The sequence below is a fragment of the Temnothorax americanus genome, unplaced genomic scaffold (assembly GCF_048541705.1).
Source record: "Temnothorax americanus isolate GAGA-0224 unplaced genomic scaffold, ASM4854170v1 Scaffold25, whole genome shotgun sequence".
NCBI classification, from domain to species: Eukaryota; Metazoa; Arthropoda; class Insecta; order Hymenoptera; family Formicidae; genus Temnothorax; species Temnothorax americanus.
Window position 1 is genome coordinate 600,560 of NW_027509391.1, and position 24,503 is coordinate 625,062.

Genomic DNA, 24,503 nt, shown 5'->3' on the forward strand with positions numbered 1-24,503 from the left:
ACGATCCGCGATCCGCAATCTCAATCCGATCCGAGTCCGCGATACGTAGTGTGACACGGGCTTAACCTAATCCGTCCTCGGCCATTTTGCTCCCTGCGTCCCTGCGAGCCAGTGACAGAAAGAGAAATTGTTGATTGTTGCAGACGGCGGTGAGTTGCGTGGTATCGACATCAACTTCTCCCGACGAATTCGGTCTTGACGCGATTACGTAATCGAGCCTCCGTGACGGATCCCTTCCGTCGCGCATTTCCGCTCTCAGGCCAGCCTCCTTATCAGTTAGGTAACTCGCTCGCACGCATCGTATCCGATCTCGGAGCAAGGCATTCTTCTGAAAATATTGACGTTTCTCGGTGAAGAGTCCGCCGGCGCGATATACGGAGGCAGATATCTTGGTTGTGTTTGTGCCGTATGACAAATGATTCTACGATACAATTATAGTAACGTGTATATAATAAACTCGCAAGATGCGTATAATCGCACTGAATTGGTAGATAACTCGAGGGTACCCTCGTCAAAATTCGACGTAGAACGACTCGCGGTATCGTGACTTAAACGGGAATTTTAAGTGTTATATAAATCTCCGCATATCTCATTCAATGATCGGATATCGAATTTTGTGTATGGAGTAATTGTCTCGCATGTCAGTACCGATACTTTGATACTCATCTATTTTCTGTTGTATTTTTGCAGCGAACAATGGCAGGCAGACTGTTTGCGAGTCGCTTGCGACCTGTCGTTCAAGTCCAAAGATGCGGGCTGATGACCATGGATAAGGTTGGTAATAGGGATGTGGTGGGCTTCGGATACAATGGCGAACCCACTTACTTGGACAGAGTAGACTTCCCTTGCCCTGCGGTACGCTGGAAGGAAAACAGCTCTGATATCATGGTGAGAAGAGGATAATGGAATTACAAAGTCTCACGAATCATCGCTAGGTCGCAATTGTCAAATTACCGTGTCTCTTTCGTATCAGGCGTTGAGAGAGAAGGAGAAGGGAGACTGGAAGAAGCTGTCGATCGAGGAGAAGAAGGCTCTGTATCGCGCGAGTTTTCGCCAGACGTTCAGCGAGATGGAAGCGCCGACGGGAGAATGGAAAGGCATCGTGGGAATGTCCCTGCTGGTAGCGAGCGCTGGCATATGGCTGTATCTGTACTTTAAGACATTTGGTATGTTTCCCGCGTCTCGATTCGCGTCGTCGAGAAACCGCCGACTTAATAAAACCGTTGTCTCTTCTTTCAGCTTATCCACCTTTGCCCGAAACATTCTCGCTAGAAAGACGATTGGCACAGTTAGACCGTATGAAGAAGCTCGACATGAATCCGATCGACGGACTCTGCGCCCGAAAGTAGAATAGCGACCGAGCAAATTAAATTTACTCTGCTATTAATCACTTAGTATCATTATGTACAGTATCTCGTTCTGCGGGCGCTTGTATATATGTACAAGTGGCGAATTTTTAATAAATGCCACGTGGTTACATTAGAGCGCTATTAATATATTAAATTACGTTGCTGTTAATTTATTTTCATAATATATTAAATTATGTGTGATAAATATAAATTAATATGTTAAATTACTAAAAATTAAATATAAATCGCTCAAATGTAGGACTCGATTGAAGAAAAAGGTAAGTAAGATTTATTTCGTTTCTGTACATCTTTCGCACACTTTGCCTCGGGTTGAACGTGTACAAACTTACGAGTAGATAATTGTAAGTACAAATCGCTGCCAGCTCGATGATTTCTGAATTATACGATTTAGCTCGCATAGTCGCTATCTCACTTTCCTTTCTCCTCGCGAAAGCGTTTTTTTTTTTTTTATTTAAAAAAGAAAGATTACTAAAGCACGCGGGTAACTGTACTGTTGCCCTGTGCTTTTGGAAAATTCGCAGTTACACAGTTACGAACTTTCAGTAATGTGAGTACGCGCTAGTTAAATATCTTTACAATCTCAATGTAACGACAGTACAATTCTACAGAGGTAAAACAGCATTATTGATCGCGTTACATCGTTACACATTATTGCTTATTTAAAAATATACTCACATAAATATAAATATACATGACTATCAAAATTTTTTGGAAAATACAGAGTATTATATTGCTATCGAGAAATTTACAAACGGTCTAGCTGGTCTTAAACGATGGCTATATACGAGGTAAAATCACTCTCCTTAAAAAATACAAATAAGAAATAATTAAGATCAAATATCGGCATCATTCATATTTATTAAACTTTTTTTTTCATCTTTTTTTTACGTTCCTTTTTTTTACAGACGGTCCGATAGTCGTTCGGGAAATTTCATAAATATGAGTGATTACGAAGTTTCGTTATCAAACTTTCAATGATTACGAAATTCTGATATTTATAAAAAAACACGTAATTTGTTGAGGATCATTAAGCGATAATAATAGTTTACATAGTTTTAAAAATGTAGTATGGCTTTATATAATGCTTTACACAGTAACATTTAAATTATATATTTATATATATTTATATATATCTTTAAGCAATTGACAATTTAATTATTAAATTCAATCACAGCGTACAATATTACAAAAAAATGAAAGAGTTTTAAGTTAAATAATATACACAGAATACTGGGTGTTATATATAATTTAAAAAGATATCAGAGCTAAATATCCTCAATTCACGTGGCTAAATTAAAGAGTTGCAAGGATAAATCTTTACATCACACATTAAAAATCGTTGAACACAAAAATGCAGTGACACCAGAAAGGATTTTGATCCGATGTCGTTGAAGAGATTTGCTGCGGTAAATACTCTATTTCTGTCTTATTAATTATTGCGTCAACGGAATGTAATATTTAATAGTGAACTATGATCTACCATGATCGACGAACGTAACATACGGAGCTTTTAAGTAATGTCAAGGCCTTTTCGCGTATTGTCATATACATAAGTTTCATCAAATGCAATGTAAGATTCATAAATATCAGATTCGTTTTTTCCCCTTTGTATAATACAAACGTGATGGTCTATTTCAATTATCTGATATAAAAATAATACATCATTGTTCAGAGGATATTAAGAATTACGAACTAACATTAAGAAACTGGCGTCTCTGTACAAAAAAAATAGATAAAGCTAATTTGCAAAAGCAAAATTGTTGCTACGAAATAGACTGCGAAGATTCGAAGCGTTGTCATCACTCTGTCTCGATAATAAGCTATTTTTTAAAAATATTGTTATTCAAAATCTTAAATTTTTTTTTACCATCGTATTTACTCGCGCGTAAACCTGCAATTTTATTAAAATCTGAAAAACATACCAAAATCTTTAACAACAATATATTTTATGCTTTGTAGAGGAAAAAAAACAAAAAATAGTATACTTTTAAATAGATATGGCTTTATCCGCGAATTTTTATGATAAAATTACTATAATAAACACTTTTAAATATTTATAAGTTAAAAAAATTTAGTAGGTAACTCTTAGATTTACTTCTCTATGTTTCATGATGTATATTACAATATGTACATTGGATAAGTCCCAATATCACCAAATTTTCTGTCACCCTCTTGTTATAAGAATATAGTTTCGTATAGAAAACTAAGTTATTTGTCGTCACTATCAGTGTGTTTTATAGTTTTGTGTTGAGAAAAACGTACTATAACTTATTATCGTCTGTATACTATTCGTACTTTAAATGTATTATAGGGGGCTGTGAACACAATTACTATCGACGATGGCAATGATAAATTTTCTAATTTTTTTCTTTTTGATAATTTTCAAATAATACCTAATGAAATATTATTACACCGGATACCGTTTATAACCTGTGCAACAAAAATAAAATATAAATAGATCTTATTTCGATTCTCGGTTAGAAATTCTGTACGTCTTTAATATATAAACCTTTGCGTACAGAGCAAAATATGATTTTGGCCAATGGGGGGGAAAAAAAGAAATATGTATGTATATGCATATAGCTACTGCTTGGGCATTCTTGTTCTGCATAAGAATCATAAAATTTCATAAACTGTTGGTTCTCTCAGAACCGTAAACGTTGTGCCCTTCTGTACATTGAGCCGAAACTGAAAGCGAAGAGAATTCGTGTAGGATGATTCAGTTATTACATGACCGACCATTAATCGCTGTTTTTCTATCACACAGTTATGATATTGAGCTCTCTACTTAAGTGACGGAAGTAATGTCCGAAATTATCGTGCACGTTTCATCACCGTACACAATCTCCGGTCCCGCGGTGCATCGTACAATGCTTCTTCCTCTTCATTGAGTTTGGCCTAGAGCTTGGACTGTGACTAGTATTGTTGCTATTATTACTATTGTTGTTTCCATTACTGTGGAGTGCGTGCTTGGTCTTGTTCTGACCAACTACATTATTGTTGATGCGATGATAACTGCCTTTGAAACTCTGTTGATGATTGGCTGCAACAGAGAGACATCGGCAAAATAACACGCGTCAAACGTGAAAGTTTCCGTCGAATGTTATATATTCATGTAACAATCTCATCGAAATTTGTTGCAGCAACTTCGTAAGATACACAGGAAATGAACAGAATCGATTGACTGCCGTACCATGAGTGGTCGCTTTGAATGCTTTTCTTCCAGAATAATTGTAGATTTGGTGACTATTGTAAACGTGCCTATCTTTGTTTTTGTCATTTTCGTTCTTCCCGCCAGTGTTCGGAGAATTGCCACGACTACACTCGGAGTCCTTGTAAATAAATTCAGAATTAAAAGCGGTTCTATATATTATTATACACACATTTAGCAGTTACGCTTCGAACTCTATTCAATGTATTACAGGATATGAAGCAAGATCGAGTAAATTAGAAACATTATTGTATACAAGGAAATTAGGGCGTATGTGTGTGAAGATAATAATAAAGATAATAAAGATATTCTTTTTGAAGACATGTATATACCGTATCACTGGCGGGAGCTGAAAGAGTGGATGCATCAGAACCAGTTGAGCTTGACAGAGAGTCTCCTTCGCTTACGGACAAGGGGAATGTATCTTTGATCCACTTACGATAATCTATTACTTCATCGGTCACACGGATTATTCTTCCCAGTATGCTGCATATAATGCAAAAATATCGTTTGTCGTTAATTTTCAGTACCATAAAAAAATATAATGCTGTACAGGATGAGATGAAATAGGAGGAACAGATTTTAAAGAGCTAATGCAAATTTTACCTTACTTTACTGGCGTCATTAATTAAGATATTTGAGGGGTTGACCGTTTGAGAAAGAATACAATAGGCCCAATTAAATGCGCTCTTTACATACAAAGCACCGTAACTACTACGGCCGATATCATTCCCAGGCGTGAGTGGGTCTTCTATGCACAGCAGAGATGGTCGATGACCATCAATCATATCTCGCTGAATCTGTTAATTAACGCGTATAATTAGTGCTAAAGTTCCACTATATAGAATCTCATACTATAATATAAATGTAAATATAAACTGTTGTTATACCTCTTCTTTGGATATGTAAATACCGCCATCCTTTACACGAATGCCAGTCTTAACATAGTTGAACTTTCTACCGTATAACTCCAGAAATTCAATCAACAACACTCCCAAGTTGGTGTTTGGACAATGAATATCTTTTCTCGGATGTAACTAAAGTAATAAAATCAGTTAATTCAGCAACAGCAATTAGCTTTGGCCTCAAGAAAGTTGTTACAATGATGCGATTCCAGTATACATGCCACAATTGTACTCACTTGTAAAAAACTGATGGTCATAAGTATTAAACTGTACGAGGATATACCACCGGTGAACACTTCGTTAAGATCTCTTTGTAGTAGAAACTGCTTCAACACTATGACTAGCTTCTCCAGAACTGGGTATTGCGTCTTGAAGGATTTTATCAAATCGGCGGATTTGACGCCGTTATTCATGTTGAAACTAATATCCACCTTAATCTCACTTTCTTTATCGATCAGTTTAACAATCGGCACGCTGGCCTTGTCCAACACTTTAACAGAAGACGGCTCAGCGATATTTTGATCCAGTAAAGCACGTTCCAAAGTACGCAATGGAAGATTTGTCCACATCCCTATTACTACCAAATCTATATCACTGCAATAACAGAAAAATATCAGTGTATTTCATGGTACATTACACAAAACATCTCTCTCAGGTCATATATATATATTTTTTTTACGAACGCATAAGGATACCTACCTGGTAGGCAAATATAAACCAGTGCTAAAACTACCAAATACTTCGACTTTAGAGTTTGGCCAGAGATCATAAATTACGTGTTCTATTCTTTTTACAACTCTCAATCTTAATAAATGCTCTTCTTGCGAGGGGCACATATATGCGAAGAAATCTTCTATCTCCTCGTGTAATCTAAACAGAGGGAAACTATTCAATGCCTAGTATTACAGAGTCAATTTTTCGATATCTTTAAAGTGATCCGATAAAATATGCAAATACAATGTTCGACTTAACAAATTCCTAAAAACATTTAGCGATAGAATCTCCGTTGTCTGAGGCAACTTTGTGCGAGGCAAGGTACTAGACATGCCTCGTTACGTCCTACATTCAAATACTGGATATGTGTTTACAGTTTATTTATGAGTTAAGGTCAAGGATACCAATAACTTCAAACTTTTTGCTAGTTATAGGCTTTATTTGTAAACTAGAGAGAGAGAGAGAGAGAGAGAGAGAGAGAGAGAGAGAGAGAGAGAGAGAGAGAGAGAGAGAGAGCGTGGGGGGAAGAGAAAGCGTTCCACGCAACACGCAAGGAGTGTCGCGAAGAAAGGCTCTCTCGCAACCACTCGCAACAAACAATAGAGACAATAAAGAGGCAATATTTGAATTCCAAAAAGTCGCTCTCTCTCTAAGCTCTAAGTGATTATCCCCTACTACTCCTCCTCCTTAAAAATCTCGTCAAGTTTTGGATGAAAGCGCCCTGTTAAAGCGGGCGTCCAACATAACCTAACGGACAGCCATATGGAGCGCGTGGCGAACCTCCCGGGTAGACGATACGGGGCGGATACTCACCCGATCACCCCCTTGGAGTAGTGCTTGTTCGGCACGCGCCAGGGACAGCCGCCGTACGCGCCCACGAGAGCATTATAATTGTAATTCATGTCATAGGTGCTCGCCCGATTTTCGCCTTTCCTACGGGACGGGTTGTAATAAATGTTGCAGGCATTGTGGGGCACGCGGTGCTCGCCGTTGCCGTTGCCGTTGCCGGCGGCATTGCCGTGAACGGCGGACGCGGCCCGGCCGTTGCTGCCGTTGCTATTGTTGCCGGCATTGCCGTTGCCGTTGCCGTTGCCGCCGGCGGTGACGGTGAGGTTGACGTTGGCGTTGGCGTTGACGTTGGACGACGGCGTGGTACCGGCCGCGGTCATCGTCGCCGCCACCGGGCTCGTGTCCAGCGCGAGAAAGTCCTGCTGCAACCGCACGCCCATCGCGTTATTCGCGTTGCTCGTGTTGGAGTCGTTACCCGTCACGGTCAAAACGTCGAGGCCCTTCTCAGCCTCCCAGATGTGCAACCAAAGGTCCTTGGCGGGGCCGTACTGCTCCGGTTGGTACCAACCGATGGTCGGATCCATTAAATAGGCGCCGTTGAACGGGGGATCTCCGCCTCCGCCTCCGCCTCCGCCGTCGCCGAGCTCCTCCGACTCCTCCGAGCTGCGTTTGCGTTTGTGCCCGCGCGACTGTGTCAGTGGGTGCGCGCGCGCGTCCCCGACGCCGTGCGTGCGTCGCGCGTCCTGCTCTGGGTCCTGCGGGTTTCGTGGGTCCCGTGCCGTAACTGCCGCACTGTTGTAGGGATGGGCGAGCGGGCGGACGGACGACGCACCACCACGCACGGCACGCACCACGTCGCGCGTCACTCCCTCGGCCACGGTCGTCGTCGTTCTCTCTCGCTCGCGCTCTCGCTCTGGTTCGCGCGCGCGCGCGCGCGCGTCCTCGTCGTCGTCCGGTCTCCTCCCTCGTGCCACTGGTCCACGGGCTCGGGACACCCGTCGCGATTTCGCGCACCGCGATATCCGGCCTCCGTGTCGGTCCCGGTCGGCGAGTCGGTCGACGGACGGGCGATCGGTCGATCGTAACCTGCCAAAAGTACCAAACTGAACGAGATTCATACGCGCACGCACGGCCGTGTGGAGCACAGCGCGACGAGCCGAGCGCTAAAACCCGAGATTCGCCGACGGCGCCCGATTAAGGGTGATTCTCGCGATATATGTCGCGCGGCGCGCCTCGCGCCACCCCGCGTGCCCCGACCGCACGACCCCCGGCCCCCGGCCCCCGACGGCCCCGGCTGGCGCGTCCGATTCGCGCGAGCGCGCTCTATACGAACGCGTCCCGTCCATCGCGCAGATTTATATCTTTCGCGAATGTTCTCGAACTCACCTACTTGCGCTCACCATCTTGCAATCACCGTCTCGTGGATCTCTCGCGGTAGACGGTGGACGGGGCGATTTTAGCCGCGGCGTTTGCATATGCCGATCCGCTTGCTGGCGATCTTGCCGACTGACTGCTAAGCTGAAAATTGTGTGGTCTTTGCCTATATAGTCACGTTGCTGATGACCGCCCCGCATTTCCGGAAGGGTATATACCGTGATTCCATTTGTCGCACGACAAATTTTTCAAATGTGTTGATTGGCTGCGAAATACAAAGTTCTCGAGTCTCTAGAAATTTTCTATTTTTTAGGCAATCAATAACCTTAAAAAATTTGTCGTACGACAAATCAAATAACAGACTCTTCATTTTAAATCATTTTTACCTCGTTTCAAGAGATCTGTTCGCATTGCCTGTACTTTTTGCACTTTAGAATCCTCGCTTTTTTTTTTCTCCAACACACGTTCCATGTATATATTTATTATCTAAAGCTTGAGAATTCTTGCGTGCCATTTTTTAATAAAAAAGACGTTTAAATGAAAAAACACTTCCACTTTAATGCACTTTTATAAAACATATTCTACAAATTATCTTTTTTCTTTGACAGTTTATTAATAAACTGCAGCCGTAAAGTGAATGTAACATACGAAGGATATATGTACAAAACGGAACAACTGCCTTTATTCTTTTTTCTTTATTCTTAACAAACCTGTATAATATTCGTAAAGTTTTTTGGAGGGGCGTAGTACCCCTCAGCTGGCTTTGTGGAAGAGTAAAGGCATTTTCAACCCTTAAATTATTATACATTTGGATTATGCGGATTATGTGGCGCGCAGCTCTTTATCTTAGATTTAAATCGTTCTATTAATTTTCTTGATAAAATTGTATTTCCAAGGTTTTTTTAGGTTCCCCCAAGTGGAAACGAGGAGGAAGCGCCTTCAACCTTCAACCCTATGGAGCTGTGAGTGTGGGCTAGGTATGTACGAATGGCACGATTGGGTTAGGTTAGGTTGGGTTAGGTGCTGGCAAGCCACGCGCGCGTCCTGACGTGAGCGTTATGCGAATATGCGCGCGATTCCGCTAGGTCGGACGAGGAGAAGCGGTCCTCTCCTCGTCGACGCTCCGTCGCGATGATGAGGAAACTCGTGCCGAAGATTATCCGCGGATTCGTACAATGCGCGTGCGTGACGTACTGCGTGTACGAGTACCTGGGTGACATCGTCGTGGTGAGGACGCGATGCAATCGTTTACGCATTTTTCTTTCTTTCACAGTTAAATCTGACGGTTTCCTTTTCGCGAGATCAGAGATATCCGAACCCTCGTCTATCTCGAAACATTGCAATAAGAGTTCCTAAAAAATAAGAGTAAGGCGAAATAAAGATGGTTGTTTTAGAATTTTCATTTGCAACCGGAATTTTGTATCTCGATGTCGTTGATAAAAACAGAATGTTTAGGTTTTACTATATATATATAATGATTATTGATTGCTGATGTAATTACAGTGCAGCGGTCCATCCATGGAACCCACGTTGTACACCAACGACGTATTACTCCTGGAACGGATATCGGTTAGATTGCAAAGGCTCGAGAAGGGAGACATTGTCATCTCCAAATGTCCCAACAATCCGGAGCAGAATATATGCAAGCGAATCGTAGGTCTACCCGGTGACAGGATAAGGAACGGCTTCGCCGTAACAACGGTAAATTCATTCGGGATGACTTTGTGTCTCATTGACTCTTTTTGTCTCTGGAGAATTGGTTGCGGTTTCGCACGTATCTCACATTCCTCTAGTTAATCGGTATAAATTGAAAAGAAAAACATTGACACGGGACGATTAATTTAATCGTGTTTTTTGCAGATACCTTATGGACACGTTTGGCTGGAAGGCGACAACAGAAATAACTCTATAGATTCGCGGGTGTACGGGCCGATACCTCAGGGATTGTTACGCGGACGAGCTTTATGTAAAATACTTCCGTTGAGAGATATAACTTTGTTCACGACCAAATGCGCGACCTAAATTATTTTCACGTATAACAGATATTTGTGTTAATGGAGGATGCTCACTCAACTATACTCTCTAGTTAGATTAACTTAAGAAAATAAAAAACTTTACGTATAAAATGAGCATTATGTATAATGCAACCGCATAGATACGGTTATTATCCAACGCGTATATATCGCTCCCTACTTGCTTCGCGATGATGTAACTCAAAAATTGTCATTTTTTAATTGTTTACGAAAGAATGGTGAGATTTTAATGTATTGAATGAAGAGCTAATATACAGCTAGATACTTTTATTTCTCTGTAATCAGTTATCGCACCAAAATCGCATTTAGAAATAATATAAATTTTAATGACTCGAAACGTTCACATTTTTATTTTCTGGAAAATTTTTTTGAGTTATGTCATTGTTGCAGAAATGAGTGATATATAACTAAACTTATACAGATTTATACTTCCTTATCCTTTCAGAAATACATGTCCACGCTTGTTTCACTTGTTGACGTTAGTGTGTTACACCACTCGAATATATATACTTTATACATATATATATATACACTTCTGAATCTTTTCTAGGCTGTGTATGTAAGTATCATATATATATATTTAATTGTATTAAAGGAATAAAAATTATTAATGTATAAATGCTTATATAATTTTATACGTAAATATCTCTGCAAATAGCAAATTGTATCGGCAGTGAGATAACTTTGAAAAATTGTGCTTGGAAGAATACAAGATTGATAAACGAAATTTTTAGTGACTTTTAATCTGCGTGACGTATCATGTTTCAAGGTCGTGGACAAGATTATAAAGCCGGCGTGAGCGGCGTCTGCTCGCAAAGCGGTTAGTACACTCCAGCACACTCCAGGGCATCGCGATAAACTCTTTATTTTCGTAACGTAAGTGCTCGATTCCCATATATTTCAAATTAGCAATGTCACGTTAACAAAGACACGTTGAAACCATTCGTGGCGTTTCTTTTTCGGTTTCTGAAAAGCGAGCGTCTCTTTAACTTGCCGAAATCACTAACATACTTACAATTTTAGTCTACCATATTTTAGGTTCTTTCGATATCAAATCATTTTGCCAGTCTCTTTCTGTGAATCCGCATATAATTCTTTTCATCTTTCGTTTTCGTCGAATGTGTCGTAAAGAGAAAATTTTATGCTAGCAATAAAGCTAACGTCGTCGTTCTTTTGCGATGGATTTAGATGACCATTCTACGGTGGGGCATCGTCAGCGCGGGAAAGATCTCGCACGATTTCGTGACGGCACTGCGATCCTTGCCGGCGAACGAGCACGATGTGGTCGCCGTTGCGGCACGGCAATTGTCACGTGCGAAGGATTTCGCCAAGTTGCACGAGATCAAGAACGCCTACGACGATTATGCGAAACTGGCTACGGACAAGGATATTGGTACATAATGATTCAGTAAATGTATCCAGTATAATTTCGCGATAAGATTTTCCTGCGTCATCAAAGAAATGACACTCAGAAAAGTATCCCGGTAATGATTATATTATCAACTAAATCTTGTATGCTTATATTTATTATGCTTTATTCGTTGTGTTTCAAGATATCGTGTATATCGGTGCGATTCATCCTCAACACTTCGACGTCGCGATGCTGATGCTGAAACATGGCAAGCACGTCCTGTGCGAGAAGCCGTTGACGATGAACTTGAAGCAGACCACCGAATTGATTAATTACGCAAGGAGCAAGAAACTGTTCCTGATGGAGGCCGTGTGGAGCCGCTGCTTCCCCGTGTACGACATTATCAGAAAGGAGATTGCATCTGGCAGCATAGGCGACATTCGCCAAGTGATCGTTTCCTTCGGTTTCCAAATGCCCGACCTAGATCGGATAGCGTTCGTAACGTTTATATTGATTGTTTAGCGTTTGAAAGGAGCGTGGTACTTAATTAATTTCCAATTAATTAATTTACAGCTTGAAAGAGATGGGCGGTGGCACGATTCTCGATCTCGGCATTTATTGCTTGCAATTCGCTTGCCTGGTCTACGACAACGAGATGCCGGAGAGCATTAAGGCGAGCGGGTTTTTGAACAAGAACGGCGTCGACATGTCCATGTCGGCTACCTTGACCTACAAGGGAAGTCGCACCGCGACTATCATGACGAGCGCGCTGGTCGATCTGCCGAATGAGGCGTACATTTGCGGCACCAAGGGTACGATAAAGGTGCCGGACTTTTGGTGCCCGCCGAAGGTGGTGCTGCCGAGCGGCACGAAGACGGTGTCGCTGCCGAAATTGAAGCACGAGATAAACTTCATAAATTCCGCCGGGCTTTCCTACGAAGCTGCCGAAGCTCGCGACTGCATTCTGAAAGGTAAAACTACCGATGCAACTCAATCGGAGAGTTGTCTAAATTTATAAATTATTGCGCGAATTGGCAATAATGTTTCTATAATGATAAAAAGATCGATATTTTTTTATCAAATTGTTGATCATAATGCGGAATATTTTATGTTTCATTCCGCAGGCTTGATAGAAAGTCCGAAGGTATCGCACGACACATCTTTATTACTGGCAAAGCTGGAGGATGAATTGCGCAGACAGTTGGGCGTTGTATATCCTCAAGATTAAAAACCTATACATTTTACAAATAAAATACATACTTAATTTGTGCTACGATGCAACGTATGATTGTATCGCAGCACAAAATAAAAGCTTTTCACACGTCTAATCATGAGTCTTAGAACTCTTAAATTTATGTTTTCTGTTACAATGTGCAATAAATTTATAGATACTTTGTCATATTCGCTGATTATAAATTTTTATGTCCTTTCATTTAAGAATAGAATTACGAACGTTATTAAATTCAAAAGCTCGACGAATTGAGATAACTAAAATAAAGTTTCTTGTTATCCCGATTCGTCAAATTTTATGTAAAATCTCAACATTATTTCTCCAAATGTATCATCTAATTTTAGATTCTCCCCCTATTCCTTTTTGATAACTTTATCGTGATAACGTGTGTAGTGTGTCTACGCTACTGACGGTCTGCTCGCACTCGTACTACTGCGCGTGCGTGGAATCTGTCCACACTGACTACACTCCAGGGCTGCCGTCACCCGGGTACACGCGGGTATACTCCCTTCTCCTTCTAACTCGCTGAGAAAGAAAGAACTCGGTATTGCAAAGTCGGGTCTGATGTGCTTGTAAAATATGTACAGTTTTTCTCAGGTATTTTATCAAAATACAATAAAGTTACATTTACAGATATGACTGGAAATTGTACAAATAGCTCTCGAAGTATACATATAAATATTACACTAGTGGTATACATCAATATGTATGCTCTCTGGTGCTTTGGCAGAAACGTGATTCATTAGCACCACATGAATGCAGTTTTGTTTTGAGACGATCAACGCGAATTTCCCTGTCTTCCTTTCTTTTGTACTCTACTCCGATTAGATTAGAAATCTCTAAAAATAATGCGGGTAAGTTCTGCCCGGTGTTTACACCGGCGGGCACGCGACCATCCGCACTGGTTCCTCCGCGATGAACTGAAAATGAAAAATTTGCAAATAAATAATGCATAAATAGAATACTCGAAAACGCGCGCGCGCGCGCGTGTGTGTGTGTGTGTGTGTGTGTGTGTGTGCGCGCGCGCGCGAGAGAGAGAGAGAGAGAGAGAGAGAGAGAGAGAGAGAGAGAGAGAGGTACCTCTTTGTTGCTGTGGCTGTGGCTGCTGCTACGACTCACTTTGAGTTTTGCTCTCAACGTCATCGTCACTTTTAATTATACATAAAAAACTTTTAAAAACTTTTTAACCACTAATTTAAATTTATTATATTTTTCCTGTTTCTAAATAATAAAAATCTCTTACATCTCTTATAGCTTGTTATTAAAAATGCATACTTTACTAATATATGTTGATAAATCGATAATTTAAAAAAATTGAATAATAAAAATATATATAATACTTCTACCAAAAAAAACTTACTTGCAGTTTCCATTGACTCAGGTTCAACCTTCACTATTCCTCTCACTGATGAACGATCCTGTAAGAAGCAAAAGAATACATTCAACTACAAAGTGTACAAAGTACAATTGTACAATCGGTCTAATCTATAGGCAAGGATCAAGAATAATAACATGAAAAATTCCTTTAAAAATTTGAAAATTTCTACTATATATCAAATTACATTCAGAAAGACAGTTTTCTGTAAAAATCTTAGCTAGAGTTCTTGAAATAACAATTACGTGTATCAACACAAAAAAAAACCAAGAAAAGCTATACCACAATAAGCTATTTCACAATTTTGTTTTATCTCTATTGTTTTTAGTTTAAGGGCGGAATTCATAGACCAAATGTTTCGGGAAAGATATCTGTTTATTTTTCAGTTTCCACTTACTGATTCTGAATTCCTGTCGTATGGTTGCCTGCGATATCCACTACTGGTTGATGATTCTGAGGAATCATAACCTCCGTTTCTCTTTTGCTTAGACATCTTCTTTTTATCTTTAAGACCTTCAATGCCCTCCTCTTGAAATCGCTTGATCAAAGTTTGCACACTCACTTTACTGCAACCGATGCGATGTGCAATATCATTTGCACTCATGCCACCCTCCCATAATCCTATAATACGGCCACGACAAACATTTGAAACATCACCGAGATTTGCCATAGCTGCACGGTACGAGAGTTAACGAGAGCAACCTCATAAAAGGAGAATATAACAGTTGAACATTGTTCTTGTTCTTGTCGACTGTCTTCTCGTAGCAATTGTTTTTTATGTCATGGAGTAAAGCGAGACAGCAAAAACTGTCGTGAATAAATTGCACGAAACAAATAGTAAACTATTTTATAAAATATTTTGTAAAACGATTTTCTTCAGAATCATTGCTTTCAAACGATTCTTTTCAGAACCAACAGATTGTTTTACGCTGGAACAATCCCTCACGCATAATTTAATTAATAAAACAGTCACTTTAAATTACTCTGTTTATAATTTTAAATTCATTACTTTATTCTTTCCCATCTCTTTATTTTATACTAAATTTATTTATTTTGCGATCTGCAATGTTATAATCGCTAATATTTACAAATAATATAATTGAATACAAGTGTCTGTCTATTAGATATATATAATTATACAACATACACTATATGTATTCAATTACTTATAAAATTGCGTAAACAGGAAATTATACAATAACATATTATACCAATAAACAATTTCATGTTTATAAAGCTGTATGTATATTATATTATTTACATAATTGTATTAAATACAATACTTTCTAATTTAAGTTTATTTCAATGTTATTTTTATATTTTAGTATTATTTTGAATATTTGTGGAATAAATCGCGCGCGTATTAATTCTGCGTTCCCACTATACGCGTCGCGCGTCGCGTCACGACGCCGCGTCATGAGTTATGGCTCCTGCACACAGGACGCGGCAGCGCGCCAATGCGGCAACGCGGCACCGCGGTAACCAATTATGCTGCGTTCCCACTATACGCGTCGCGCGTCGCGTCACGACGCCGCGTCAAGAGTTATCCAATCAAAACGTTTCATTTTACGACGTCATTTCCGACAAGATCTTGCGTCGAAAATGACGTCATAAAATAAAACGTTTTGATTGGATAACTCATGACGCGGCGTCGTGACGCGACGCGCGACGCGTATAGTGGGAACGCAGCATTACCCCGTCTTGCCTTTCCGTTTTACTTCTGAAAGTAGTACGGAAAGGCAGATGGTGATTGGTCACCGCGTTGCCACGTTGCCGCATTGTCGCGCTGCCGCGTCCTGTGTGCGGGAGCCATTATCCAATCAAAACGTTTCATTTTATGACGTCATTTCCGACGCGAGATCTTGTCGGAAATGACGTCATAAAATGAAACGTTTTGAATGGATAACTCATGACGCGACGCGCGACGCGTATAGTAGGAACGCATCCTTAAGCTGAGTTTCCATTGAGCGCGTCACGCGTCGCGTCGTCACAAGTTAACCAATCAAAACATCCCATTTCATTACATTCTTGTGACGGGATCGAAATGGGATGTTTTTATTGGTTCAACTCGGACGACGCGACGCGTGACGCGCTCAGTGTAAACGCAGCCTGCTTCATTCTATCTTTAATCTTTATCGCTCATCAGGTAGCAAATAGCGCTAATAGCGCCCTCTCCGAATTATAGTCGGTCAAATCGGTCAGTGTCGATCCAGTCGATAAGTCCGCGCCCGCGTTACCAACTGAGAGCCTGGAAAGGAATAATTGACGGGCACGTACACAACGGTTTCTCCCAAACCGTTGTGTCGCGAGAATTGAGGGGAATTGCGAGGAAATTGAAGGCGAGATGTATGGAAACACACGCGTGTCGCCGCGAGTATTCACGGCGATACAGAATGTCGATATCATGGAGCTGTCGTTGTGCTCGCACAAGGAGATCAGGCCCATCTTGCCGTGTTTGGTTAGGATGAGCCTGATCTCGCCGTTGGACATAACGAAGGAGTGCGTGGAGGGTAGAAAGCAAGTGTTGACAATATTATCCGGCATCGAATCCGTTAATTCTATTATCGCTCTGTTGTCTATCGATTTCCACGCCCTCGAGATTGACGTGCGACAGGAGCAACAGTTGAGGTTAGAACACGTAACGCATTCCACCTTGTATATACGCGTTTTTGCATATCGAACTTGAAGTTTATCACTGAAGGGCGCCTTGTTGTCGAATTCTTAGCATCGCGACGATTCAAATTTATATTGTTATACGGTTTTCGCATTTCGAGAACGATTTTGCGCTAACGCTCGCCTCTTTTCTTTCTCAGACAAAAGCTTGGCAGCGTACAACGGGACAGCGTGCTGGCGCAGTCTCTGCAGAGCGGCTTGGCGCTAGAGTTTGAGCGCAGCGAGTCCATTCGCAGGATTAGGTTGGTACTGAGTGAAATCCTGTTCATAGCGTCTCAAATACAAGAATTGCAAAAGAATCAGGAGTTCCAGATCAGGCAGTCCGATCTGTTTGACAATGCAGTCTACATGGAGGAGATAAGTTACGTGATCTGCATTGCTCTCGCTGAACTCCCAACGTTACTATCCCTCTTGGACATCGTGGAGACCCTCTTGCATGTCAAGCACGGTTCCGATATTATCTGTTGGATTGTCGCCAATAGTCCGGACAGTTTCTCAGAGGTATGCGCACATCTGATCGCTAACGGGGAACGACAGGAGGAGTCCGCGTTGGGCAGGATCAGGACACAGGCGATCACGATGCTGTGTCAAATGAATCCGAGCCAAGCGTTGGCGATCAGGGCCAAGTGCGTGGAACTATGCCGGATGCCCGCTCTGGCTATCACTCTGAGCCTGGAACATGAAAACGCAAACAGCTCGCAGCCCGAGAGCGACGTGGTCGCATTTGTGTCCGGCTTGCTGCTCGGTAGCGATCAGCAAGTACGCTCGTGGATCGCTATGTTCATCAGGAACGGACAGAAGCGCAAATGGGAGTCGCAGACGGCTCTGCAGTTGCTGCGGGAGGAGCTGCTCAAGCGACTGCAAACGATCGCGTCCCAGAGTACGGACAGTCAGTTGGCGGAGTCGCAGGTTGTGCAGGCGAGCGCATTGCTCAGGCTCTATTGCGCTCTGCGAGGTATCGGCGGTATTAAGTTTCAGGACGACGAGGTTGCGATGATCGTTCAGCTTTTGACGTCACATCCGCCACCGTCGCCGGCCGGCGTCAGATTCGTGTCCCTTGGCTTGTGCATGCTGATAGCGTGTCCTTCTCTGATCGGACATCACAATCTGGAGAAGCGCAGCATCGAGTGGGTGCAATGGTTGGTACGGGAGGAAGCCTACTTCGAGAGCGCGAGCGGCGTTACTGCCAGTTTCGGCGAGATGCTACTGCTGATGGCGATACACTTCCACAGCAATCAGTTGTCGGCGATCTGTGAGCTGGTCTGTGCCACGCTCGGCATGAAGATACCTATCAGGCCTAATAATCTCACGCGTATCAAACAAATCTTTATGCAAGAGATCTTCACGGAACAGGTAGTCACTGCTCATGCCGTGAAGGTGCCGGTCACGGCGAACCTGAACGCCAATATCCCTGGCTTTCTACCGGTGCACTGCATTCATCAGTTGCTGAAGTCACGGGCGTTCGCGAAACACCGGGTGCCCATCAAGAATTGGATATACCGACAGATCTGTGCGAGCGTCCCACCGCTGCATCCGGTTCTACCGGCTCTCGTGGAAGTCTACGTGAATTCTATCTTGATGACGAACAACAAAACGTCGGAGCACACGAACAAACCCATCACCGAGAACGAGATCCGCCAGGTGTTTCAGAACAGCGTGTTCGGGGCGAATTTCGACTTCAAGAAGGATCCCGTTAATGTTATGCAGACAGACGCCGATAGCATGGACATCGACGCGTCGAAGCCTTCGCTTACCTCCCAGTTACTGTTGCTGTATTATCTCCTGCTCTACGAGGACGTAAGATTGTCCAACATGCACACCTTCATGTCGCAAAGCAGAAAAGTCAAATCGTACTCGACGGAATTCCTGTCCGAATTACCGATCAAATATCTGTTACAATTGGTCCAGCGGGATCAGATGAACTATGCAAGCTTGTTCTCGCCGCTTCTTCGGCTGCTGGCCATACATTTCCCTCATCTGTCTCTGGTGGACGACTGGCTCGACGATGAGATGATTAACATAGATTCCGCCATCGCGAGCTACGAAAGCACGAAAATTAGCGACATTGCGATCGTCGAGGCATTTAGCCACGTCAAAACTTGCCCATCGAGAACCGGTAGATTATTGAGGCAACTGATGACGCTAAAACCGACTGAGATCTGGCCTCACGCTGAATTGATAGTACATTATTTCAAGGATATTCTCGACGAGCAGGTCCCTAGATATATACAGGGTACATTGTTTTAATAATTATTTAATTATTTAATAAGAATCATTTTATTTGCGCTTTTTAATTAAAATCCATGTTCAGTATATGTTAATTATTCCACGTGTTATGTAAGAGAGATTTGTATATTAATTATATTATTAACGAAGAACTTACAGGAGGCTGTTTTAATTTCAGAACTTTACAAACAAGTGTGGCTCAGACTTAATACAGTATTACCGCGTTGTTTGTGGGTCCTCTCCATAAACGCATTGCTAATAGAAAATTCAATAGTGAAAAATGTCTTTTTAACACAAGACAATATTGTATTAGATCCGTTGCAAGTATTGAGATGTGACACGAGAGTTTTTAGATGCGCGCCGATTTTATCCGTAATCCTGAGGTAAGCCGAAAAAAATAGAGTAAACATTAAATAGAGTAAACGAATTCTTTAAATTACTTTTGTAATAAAAGTAATAAAATTATTTTTTAACCGTTCGTAGAATTTTACAAGCTACGTTGGCCGCTTCGCGATCTCAATTATCCAGACACATGCAGGATAAGCCTCTGACTGAAAAAATCACAGGACAGTTGACGAGCGAAACGGAAAGGGAAGATTTGAGGATAGCTTTGGTGGCGGGTCAAGAGAGCGCGGCGGTGCAGATTTTATTGGAAGCATGCTTGGAAACGGAAGAAGACAGAAAAACTCCCGGACAAATGTGGTCTCTTCGGGAAATACGAAGCGTCGTATGCTCCTACCTGCATCAAGTATTCATAGCCGATCCGTCTCTGGCCAAATTAGTTCACTTTCAGGTATTACTAATATCTTAATAATTAGTAACATAAATTATATAGAATAGTTACTATATTATAAGGTTTATCTATTTCCCTTATCGTTTAACTAATCGCCATCTAAATATAAAATTCTGATTAATTCCGATCTATAATACATTTCACGATGGATATTTTTTTTTCTACAGGGTTATCCACGAGAATTGCTCCCGATCACGGTTTCTGGAATTCCATCTATGCACATCTGCCTCGACTGGATTCCTGAATTATTGTCGCAGCCGGAATCAGAGAAACAAGTGTTCGCCGTTGACTTGGCTTCGCACCTGGCGATTCAGTACGATCTGCCGAAGGCCCTGAGTGTTTCTCGATTGGCAATTAACACCCTGATAACGCTCTTAGGCGTGTTATCCGCCGAAGATCGAGTCATTCTCTTCATGCCAGTGTTGTCGTCGTTGACGCGGATATGCTTGGCTTTCCCTCCATTGGCTGAGGATATCACAGGATTGTTAGTGCAACTTGGCAGAGTCAGTACGGCTCAGGCAGCATTGGGTGACAAAGCGGCGGATTTGTTATGTCAAGAAGTGAACAAAACGTTTTGCACGCTACTACAGAAAGCTATATTGCAATCGCGAGTTTACTGAAGTGCAACTAGTTAACTGTAGTAGAACTGTTAATTATCTTGATAGTTATAATGTGTTATTTGTACATAAATCTATATTACTTATTCACCATTGTAAAGCGACTTTTAATTTTGTACTACTTTTTTAATCGTATAACTGTCGAAATATCTTTGATACATTTTGCAGCGTTAATAAGACTGTATTGTTCGACCATCCGTCAAATGACGAGTATATCTATGATCAAGTCAAAGATATGTGTACCATTATTAATTAGTACAGTTTTTTTTTTATTGTACCATCTTTTTTTATATACGGGCGTACTGCACGGTCGCGTGTGTATTTATTTTGAATTTAAACATAAGTACAAAAGAATTATATGTATATTGACTCAATGTCCCTTGTCTCTTATAGAGACAAAAGCAATTTCTTATAGTGAGAAAATAAATTAATATTTTCTATCTTCTATATACTGTTGTGTGCGTGTGTGTGAGAGAGATGTGTAACAAAATAAAGAGAGGCGTTTCACGTATTCATCAGCATATATTTACAGGATTTATTATATTATACTTAAAACACACAGGCGCGATACACTTTCTATCTTTTCTTGGGTCTACAACGGTCTGTCATGTTTTGAGCGCTGTTGTATTCTTTTTCACAAGTCATGACGCAAAAATCATGTAAAAATTATCGTACATCTCATTTCCTTCGTAAAACAAATAATTACTGAAGATGCATCTAAACGATGTCGTTACATAGAGTATTTATGTACGTGTCTTACGCGACATAATCTACACGATAGGGATGCATATTAAGACGTGTCAGACGTATGTTACATATTCAAATCATGCATTTGTCAACACACAAAGCTGGAATTAACGAGCTCGTTTATTCCAAGGAATTTAACATCAAGAGCTGCTTCAGCACTTTAGTTTGGCTCGTCTCTCTGATCTCACCTGCTAAGAACATTTCGTCTACAACAGTGTACACCTAAAATATAGTCATCATCGTAATTATCATCAAATAATGTTACAGCTGGCAACTATAAAGTAATAAAATTTCACAAGATTACATTTAATCGATTGAAATAAAGGAATTACTGAGCCTCGCAAATTTCATTGGACTCTCGTAAGAAAGATGCAACAAAAACATCCATCGGAGGGGAGGAATAATACCTTGTAAAAATTAAAGACTAAATCCAACTCGCATACATTGTGGAAGTATTCGTTCAACACCTCCACGAAATTATGTATTGCTTCCAAGTAACAGAGATTGTTGTCGTTAACATCGACGCAGATGCAGAAATATAAGCCTGCATACCGTCTGTACACTATCTTGAAATTGCGAAACTGAAACGTATACATAATTCGACATTTAAGTACAGTGGCGTGTAACGCGAGAGAGCGGTGCCTCGTCGTCAGACCAACCTCGACAAAGTTTGTATGCTTCGCATCTCTAACGGTGACCACCGCGTGAACTTCCTCTATCAACTTCTGCTTCTCGTCATCGTCAAAGTTCATGTACCACTTGGCTAACCTAGTCTTACCGGCCCTATTTTGTATGAGGATAAACCGTATCTGTAAAGAATAAACATTTCAAGCTTTTAATCCTCATTTAGATGTTGTTAATTCAATCATTCGCACTATGATTGTGAATGTAGGATAATTATCAAAAAGATATACGTTTCTTTATTTTTTCAATGGACGACTTTCATGCAATGTAAAGGCAACGTTATAATCTATTACTTTTTTTTTTTACGATTGAATGTTACATATTACATCCAAGTTTGTCAAAAAGGTCGTTCAACCACCTGACAGAAGTAACGAAATGTCAAATAAGCGAGATGACATTTTGGAGCATATATTTCTTTTTATGTGTTCTTATATCGACACCAAGCAGAGATATCGATCCGATTTGAAATTAAATATTTTTACACGTACCATCTTGAAAATTGATTCAGCGCTCGACGAAATGTCCTACAAAATTTGAGTAAACATAAGATTCTCTATCAATTCTCCGCCCACCGATCACGAATTGTCACGAATGTATAACAGCGGCTGACAGCGGCCACTTTGTTGGAGTCGAGATATGTATTCGCTGGGAAAACAACGCCCTCGCATAATTCTTATCGCAAATCAAAGGACCACCGAATGTTGATAACAATACTCAAATGATAATTGAAATAGAGTTTTAGACTTATCATATATCGATAACATAGTCAACAGACAGTAAGTTATCGACATGATATTCGTAATTTTTTTAGCATAATATTTTCTCTCTGCCAACAGTAAAAAGATTATTCTAATTGTCAAACATAAAGCATTATGAATAAAGTACAATGAAGAATATAATCCAGCCCAAGACTTCATATACCTATATAGGGTGCGTTCCACTTAACCGCAACGTGCTCGTGAGCATCATTCGTCCTAGCTTATTTAACATTTGACAAATAAAACGAGGTTGAAATGATTCTAAGAACGTTGCGGACGTTAAATAAAACGCACCCATAATTTCTGCTACTTTTTAAATTATGCTACTCGCAGAAATTTTAACTTTATTCCTTTTTTTGTTTTTCCATCGTAAATAAGACCGTCCTTCGCATGAAATGATAAAATGATGAAAAATATTATTCGCGAATCAATTAATAATAACAAAGTTTAATGATAATAATATAATTAAAACGAAGATATTTATATACAAAACAAAATATATGATATATCAAAGAAGTCAGAGAGATTTCCCTTCGCCGTTAATTCGCCGTCGTCGAAGGTGGGATATGCTTTTAGTCTAATTTGTCGGCAGTGATTGCACGCGCACGCTCAACTTCCCGCTCATTATCGGGCAGAACGGCAACGGCAACCAGTGATTCCTATATAGAGCTAGAAAGAGGAACGGGCCGCGGGGGTTGCGCGACGAATGTCAAATATTAATTTTGCCATCAGGCGCGCAGTACGCGCAGTATTTGCATTTAATTACCGCAGTTTGCGCAAACCGTGCCGCCTCTCGCCTCCTCCTTTCCCGCGTCCCATTATAGCTTCTTTCTTTCCTCCTCCGTCTCTCGCATATATCCCCCATATTTGCAACCCTTTCTTTCTCATTTCGAGACCGAAGGCAGATCCCGAAGCTCCGTTGCTCATCCGCAATCACTCGGAGGGAATTAATGCCGCTGGTTACGTAACGGTAAATCGGAGAGATCCACGATTTGAGAGACTTGAGAATCTTGCCTCAGACTCGCGCGACTATAATACGAGAGATTTCGGTGAAAGTGGCTTAGGATCTTGCACTTTCGGTCGAAGCTGGAGTAGTTTTAACGTGTGTCGAATGGTAAAGAGACACACTTTCTACACGCAACATTCAACGATTATACTCGGTTTTCTTATATAACATCGTTTATGACATTTATATAGCAACCGTGAAGAATAATTAAACAGAAAGAATTTCTGATTGAATTGAGAGACGCGTAAGTCACTCGCGAGCGATTCGTTCGAGGGTAAAAATCTGAACGAACGTATAATTTCCCCGAGTTTTTCCTCTTTCGAGAGTGAATCTGTCTTTCAGATGGAAAGACGCGAAAGGCGAAAGGCATATCGAACTTCGCGGGTTGTTGGAAAGGTACCGATGCATAACGCGCAGAACTGGAGTTACCGCTTTCGACTGCGACGAGTAATGAGTAATCCTGAAATTTTGTCTTCTTCACGGGACACGTATAATTTATATTATATATATATATATATATATATATATATATAATTTATATATAATATATAATAAATTATATAATAATATATTTTATATATATATATAATATATATAATATTATATATATATATATATAATTTTTAATATATAATTATTATATAAT

The 24,503-nt window shown here is 40.8% G+C and overlaps 7 protein-coding genes across 12 annotated transcripts; 4 read left to right on the forward strand and 3 right to left on the reverse strand.

The window, feature by feature from the left end:
* Positions 1-12: 12 nt before the first annotated feature.
* On the forward strand, positions 13-1,817 carry LOC143899073 (cytochrome c oxidase subunit 4 isoform 1, mitochondrial). 5 transcript variants are annotated; one of them, XM_077409043.1, is made up of 4 exons: positions 13-149; positions 691-888; positions 974-1,166; positions 1,240-1,817. In XM_077409043.1, the coding sequence occupies exons 2-4, from the start codon at positions 697-699 to the stop codon at positions 1,347-1,349; spliced, it is 495 nt and encodes a 164-aa protein (XP_077265169.1). In that variant the 5' UTR covers positions 13-149; positions 691-696; the 3' UTR covers positions 1,350-1,817. The 5 variants fall into 5 exon arrangements, with proteins under 5 accessions (XP_077265169.1, XP_077265166.1, XP_077265170.1 ...); XM_077409040.1 differs by having other exon boundaries at positions 140-280; XM_077409044.1 differs by lacking the exon at positions 13-149 and adding an exon at positions 161-392.
* Positions 1,616-8,517, reverse strand: LOC143899070 (terminal nucleotidyltransferase 4A). Its single transcript, XM_077409033.1, has 9 exons — positions 8,376-8,517; positions 7,014-8,075; positions 6,186-6,356; positions 5,723-6,080; positions 5,472-5,618; positions 5,188-5,381; positions 4,914-5,067; positions 4,564-4,702; positions 1,616-4,413 (listed from the first exon to the last, which is right to left on the reverse strand). The coding sequence occupies exons 1-9, from the start codon at positions 8,462-8,464 to the stop codon at positions 4,202-4,204; spliced, it is 2,526 nt and encodes an 841-aa protein (XP_077265159.1). The 5' UTR covers positions 8,465-8,517; the 3' UTR covers positions 1,616-4,201.
* An 843-nt stretch (positions 8,518-9,360) lies between these two features.
* Positions 9,361-10,489, forward strand: LOC143899074 (mitochondrial inner membrane protease subunit 1-like). Its single transcript, XM_077409046.1, has 3 exons — positions 9,361-9,590; positions 9,867-10,064; positions 10,224-10,489. Exons 1-3 carry the CDS (start codon positions 9,495-9,497, stop codon positions 10,383-10,385), a joined length of 456 nt encoding a protein of 151 aa, XP_077265172.1. The 5' UTR covers positions 9,361-9,494; the 3' UTR covers positions 10,386-10,489.
* A 325-nt stretch (positions 10,490-10,814) lies between these two features.
* LOC143899071 (trans-1,2-dihydrobenzene-1,2-diol dehydrogenase) lies at positions 10,815-13,148 on the forward strand. The gene is made up of 6 exons (XM_077409034.1): positions 10,815-10,955; positions 11,166-11,272; positions 11,585-11,789; positions 11,950-12,241; positions 12,321-12,718; positions 12,872-13,148. The coding sequence occupies exons 3-6, from the start codon at positions 11,585-11,587 to the stop codon at positions 12,973-12,975; spliced, it is 999 nt and encodes a 332-aa protein (XP_077265160.1). The 5' UTR covers positions 10,815-10,955; positions 11,166-11,272; the 3' UTR covers positions 12,976-13,148.
* Positions 13,149-13,560: 412 nt separating this feature from the next.
* Positions 13,561-15,149, reverse strand: LOC143899075 (uncharacterized). Its single transcript, XM_077409047.1, has 4 exons — positions 14,751-15,149; positions 14,339-14,396; positions 14,059-14,126; positions 13,561-13,898 (listed from the first exon to the last, which is right to left on the reverse strand). The coding sequence occupies exons 1-4, from the start codon at positions 15,021-15,023 to the stop codon at positions 13,851-13,853; spliced, it is 447 nt and encodes a 148-aa protein (XP_077265173.1). The 5' UTR covers positions 15,024-15,149; the 3' UTR covers positions 13,561-13,850.
* A 1,426-nt stretch (positions 15,150-16,575) lies between these two features.
* On the forward strand, positions 16,576-21,107 carry Ints2 (integrator complex subunit 2). Of its 2 annotated transcripts, XM_077408815.1 has the most exons (6): positions 16,966-16,981; positions 17,167-17,268; positions 17,339-19,259; positions 19,431-19,635; positions 19,736-20,045; positions 20,213-21,107. In XM_077408815.1, exons 3-6 carry the CDS (start codon positions 17,375-17,377, stop codon positions 20,663-20,665), a joined length of 2,853 nt encoding a protein of 950 aa, XP_077264941.1. In that variant the 5' UTR covers positions 16,966-16,981; positions 17,167-17,268; positions 17,339-17,374; the 3' UTR covers positions 20,666-21,107. The 2 variants fall into 2 exon arrangements, with proteins under 2 accessions (XP_077264940.1, XP_077264941.1); XM_077408814.1 differs by having other exon boundaries at positions 16,576-16,981; positions 17,167-19,259.
* Positions 21,108-21,171: 64 nt separating this feature from the next.
* Ap-2sigma (adaptor protein complex 2, sigma subunit) lies at positions 21,172-22,741 on the reverse strand. Its single transcript, XM_077408816.1, has 4 exons — positions 22,582-22,741; positions 22,069-22,218; positions 21,817-21,990; positions 21,172-21,631 (listed from the first exon to the last, which is right to left on the reverse strand). The coding sequence occupies exons 1-4, from the start codon at positions 22,582-22,584 to the stop codon at positions 21,530-21,532; spliced, it is 429 nt and encodes a 142-aa protein (XP_077264942.1). The 5' UTR covers positions 22,585-22,741; the 3' UTR covers positions 21,172-21,529.
* Positions 22,742-24,503: the final 1,762 nt, after the last annotated feature.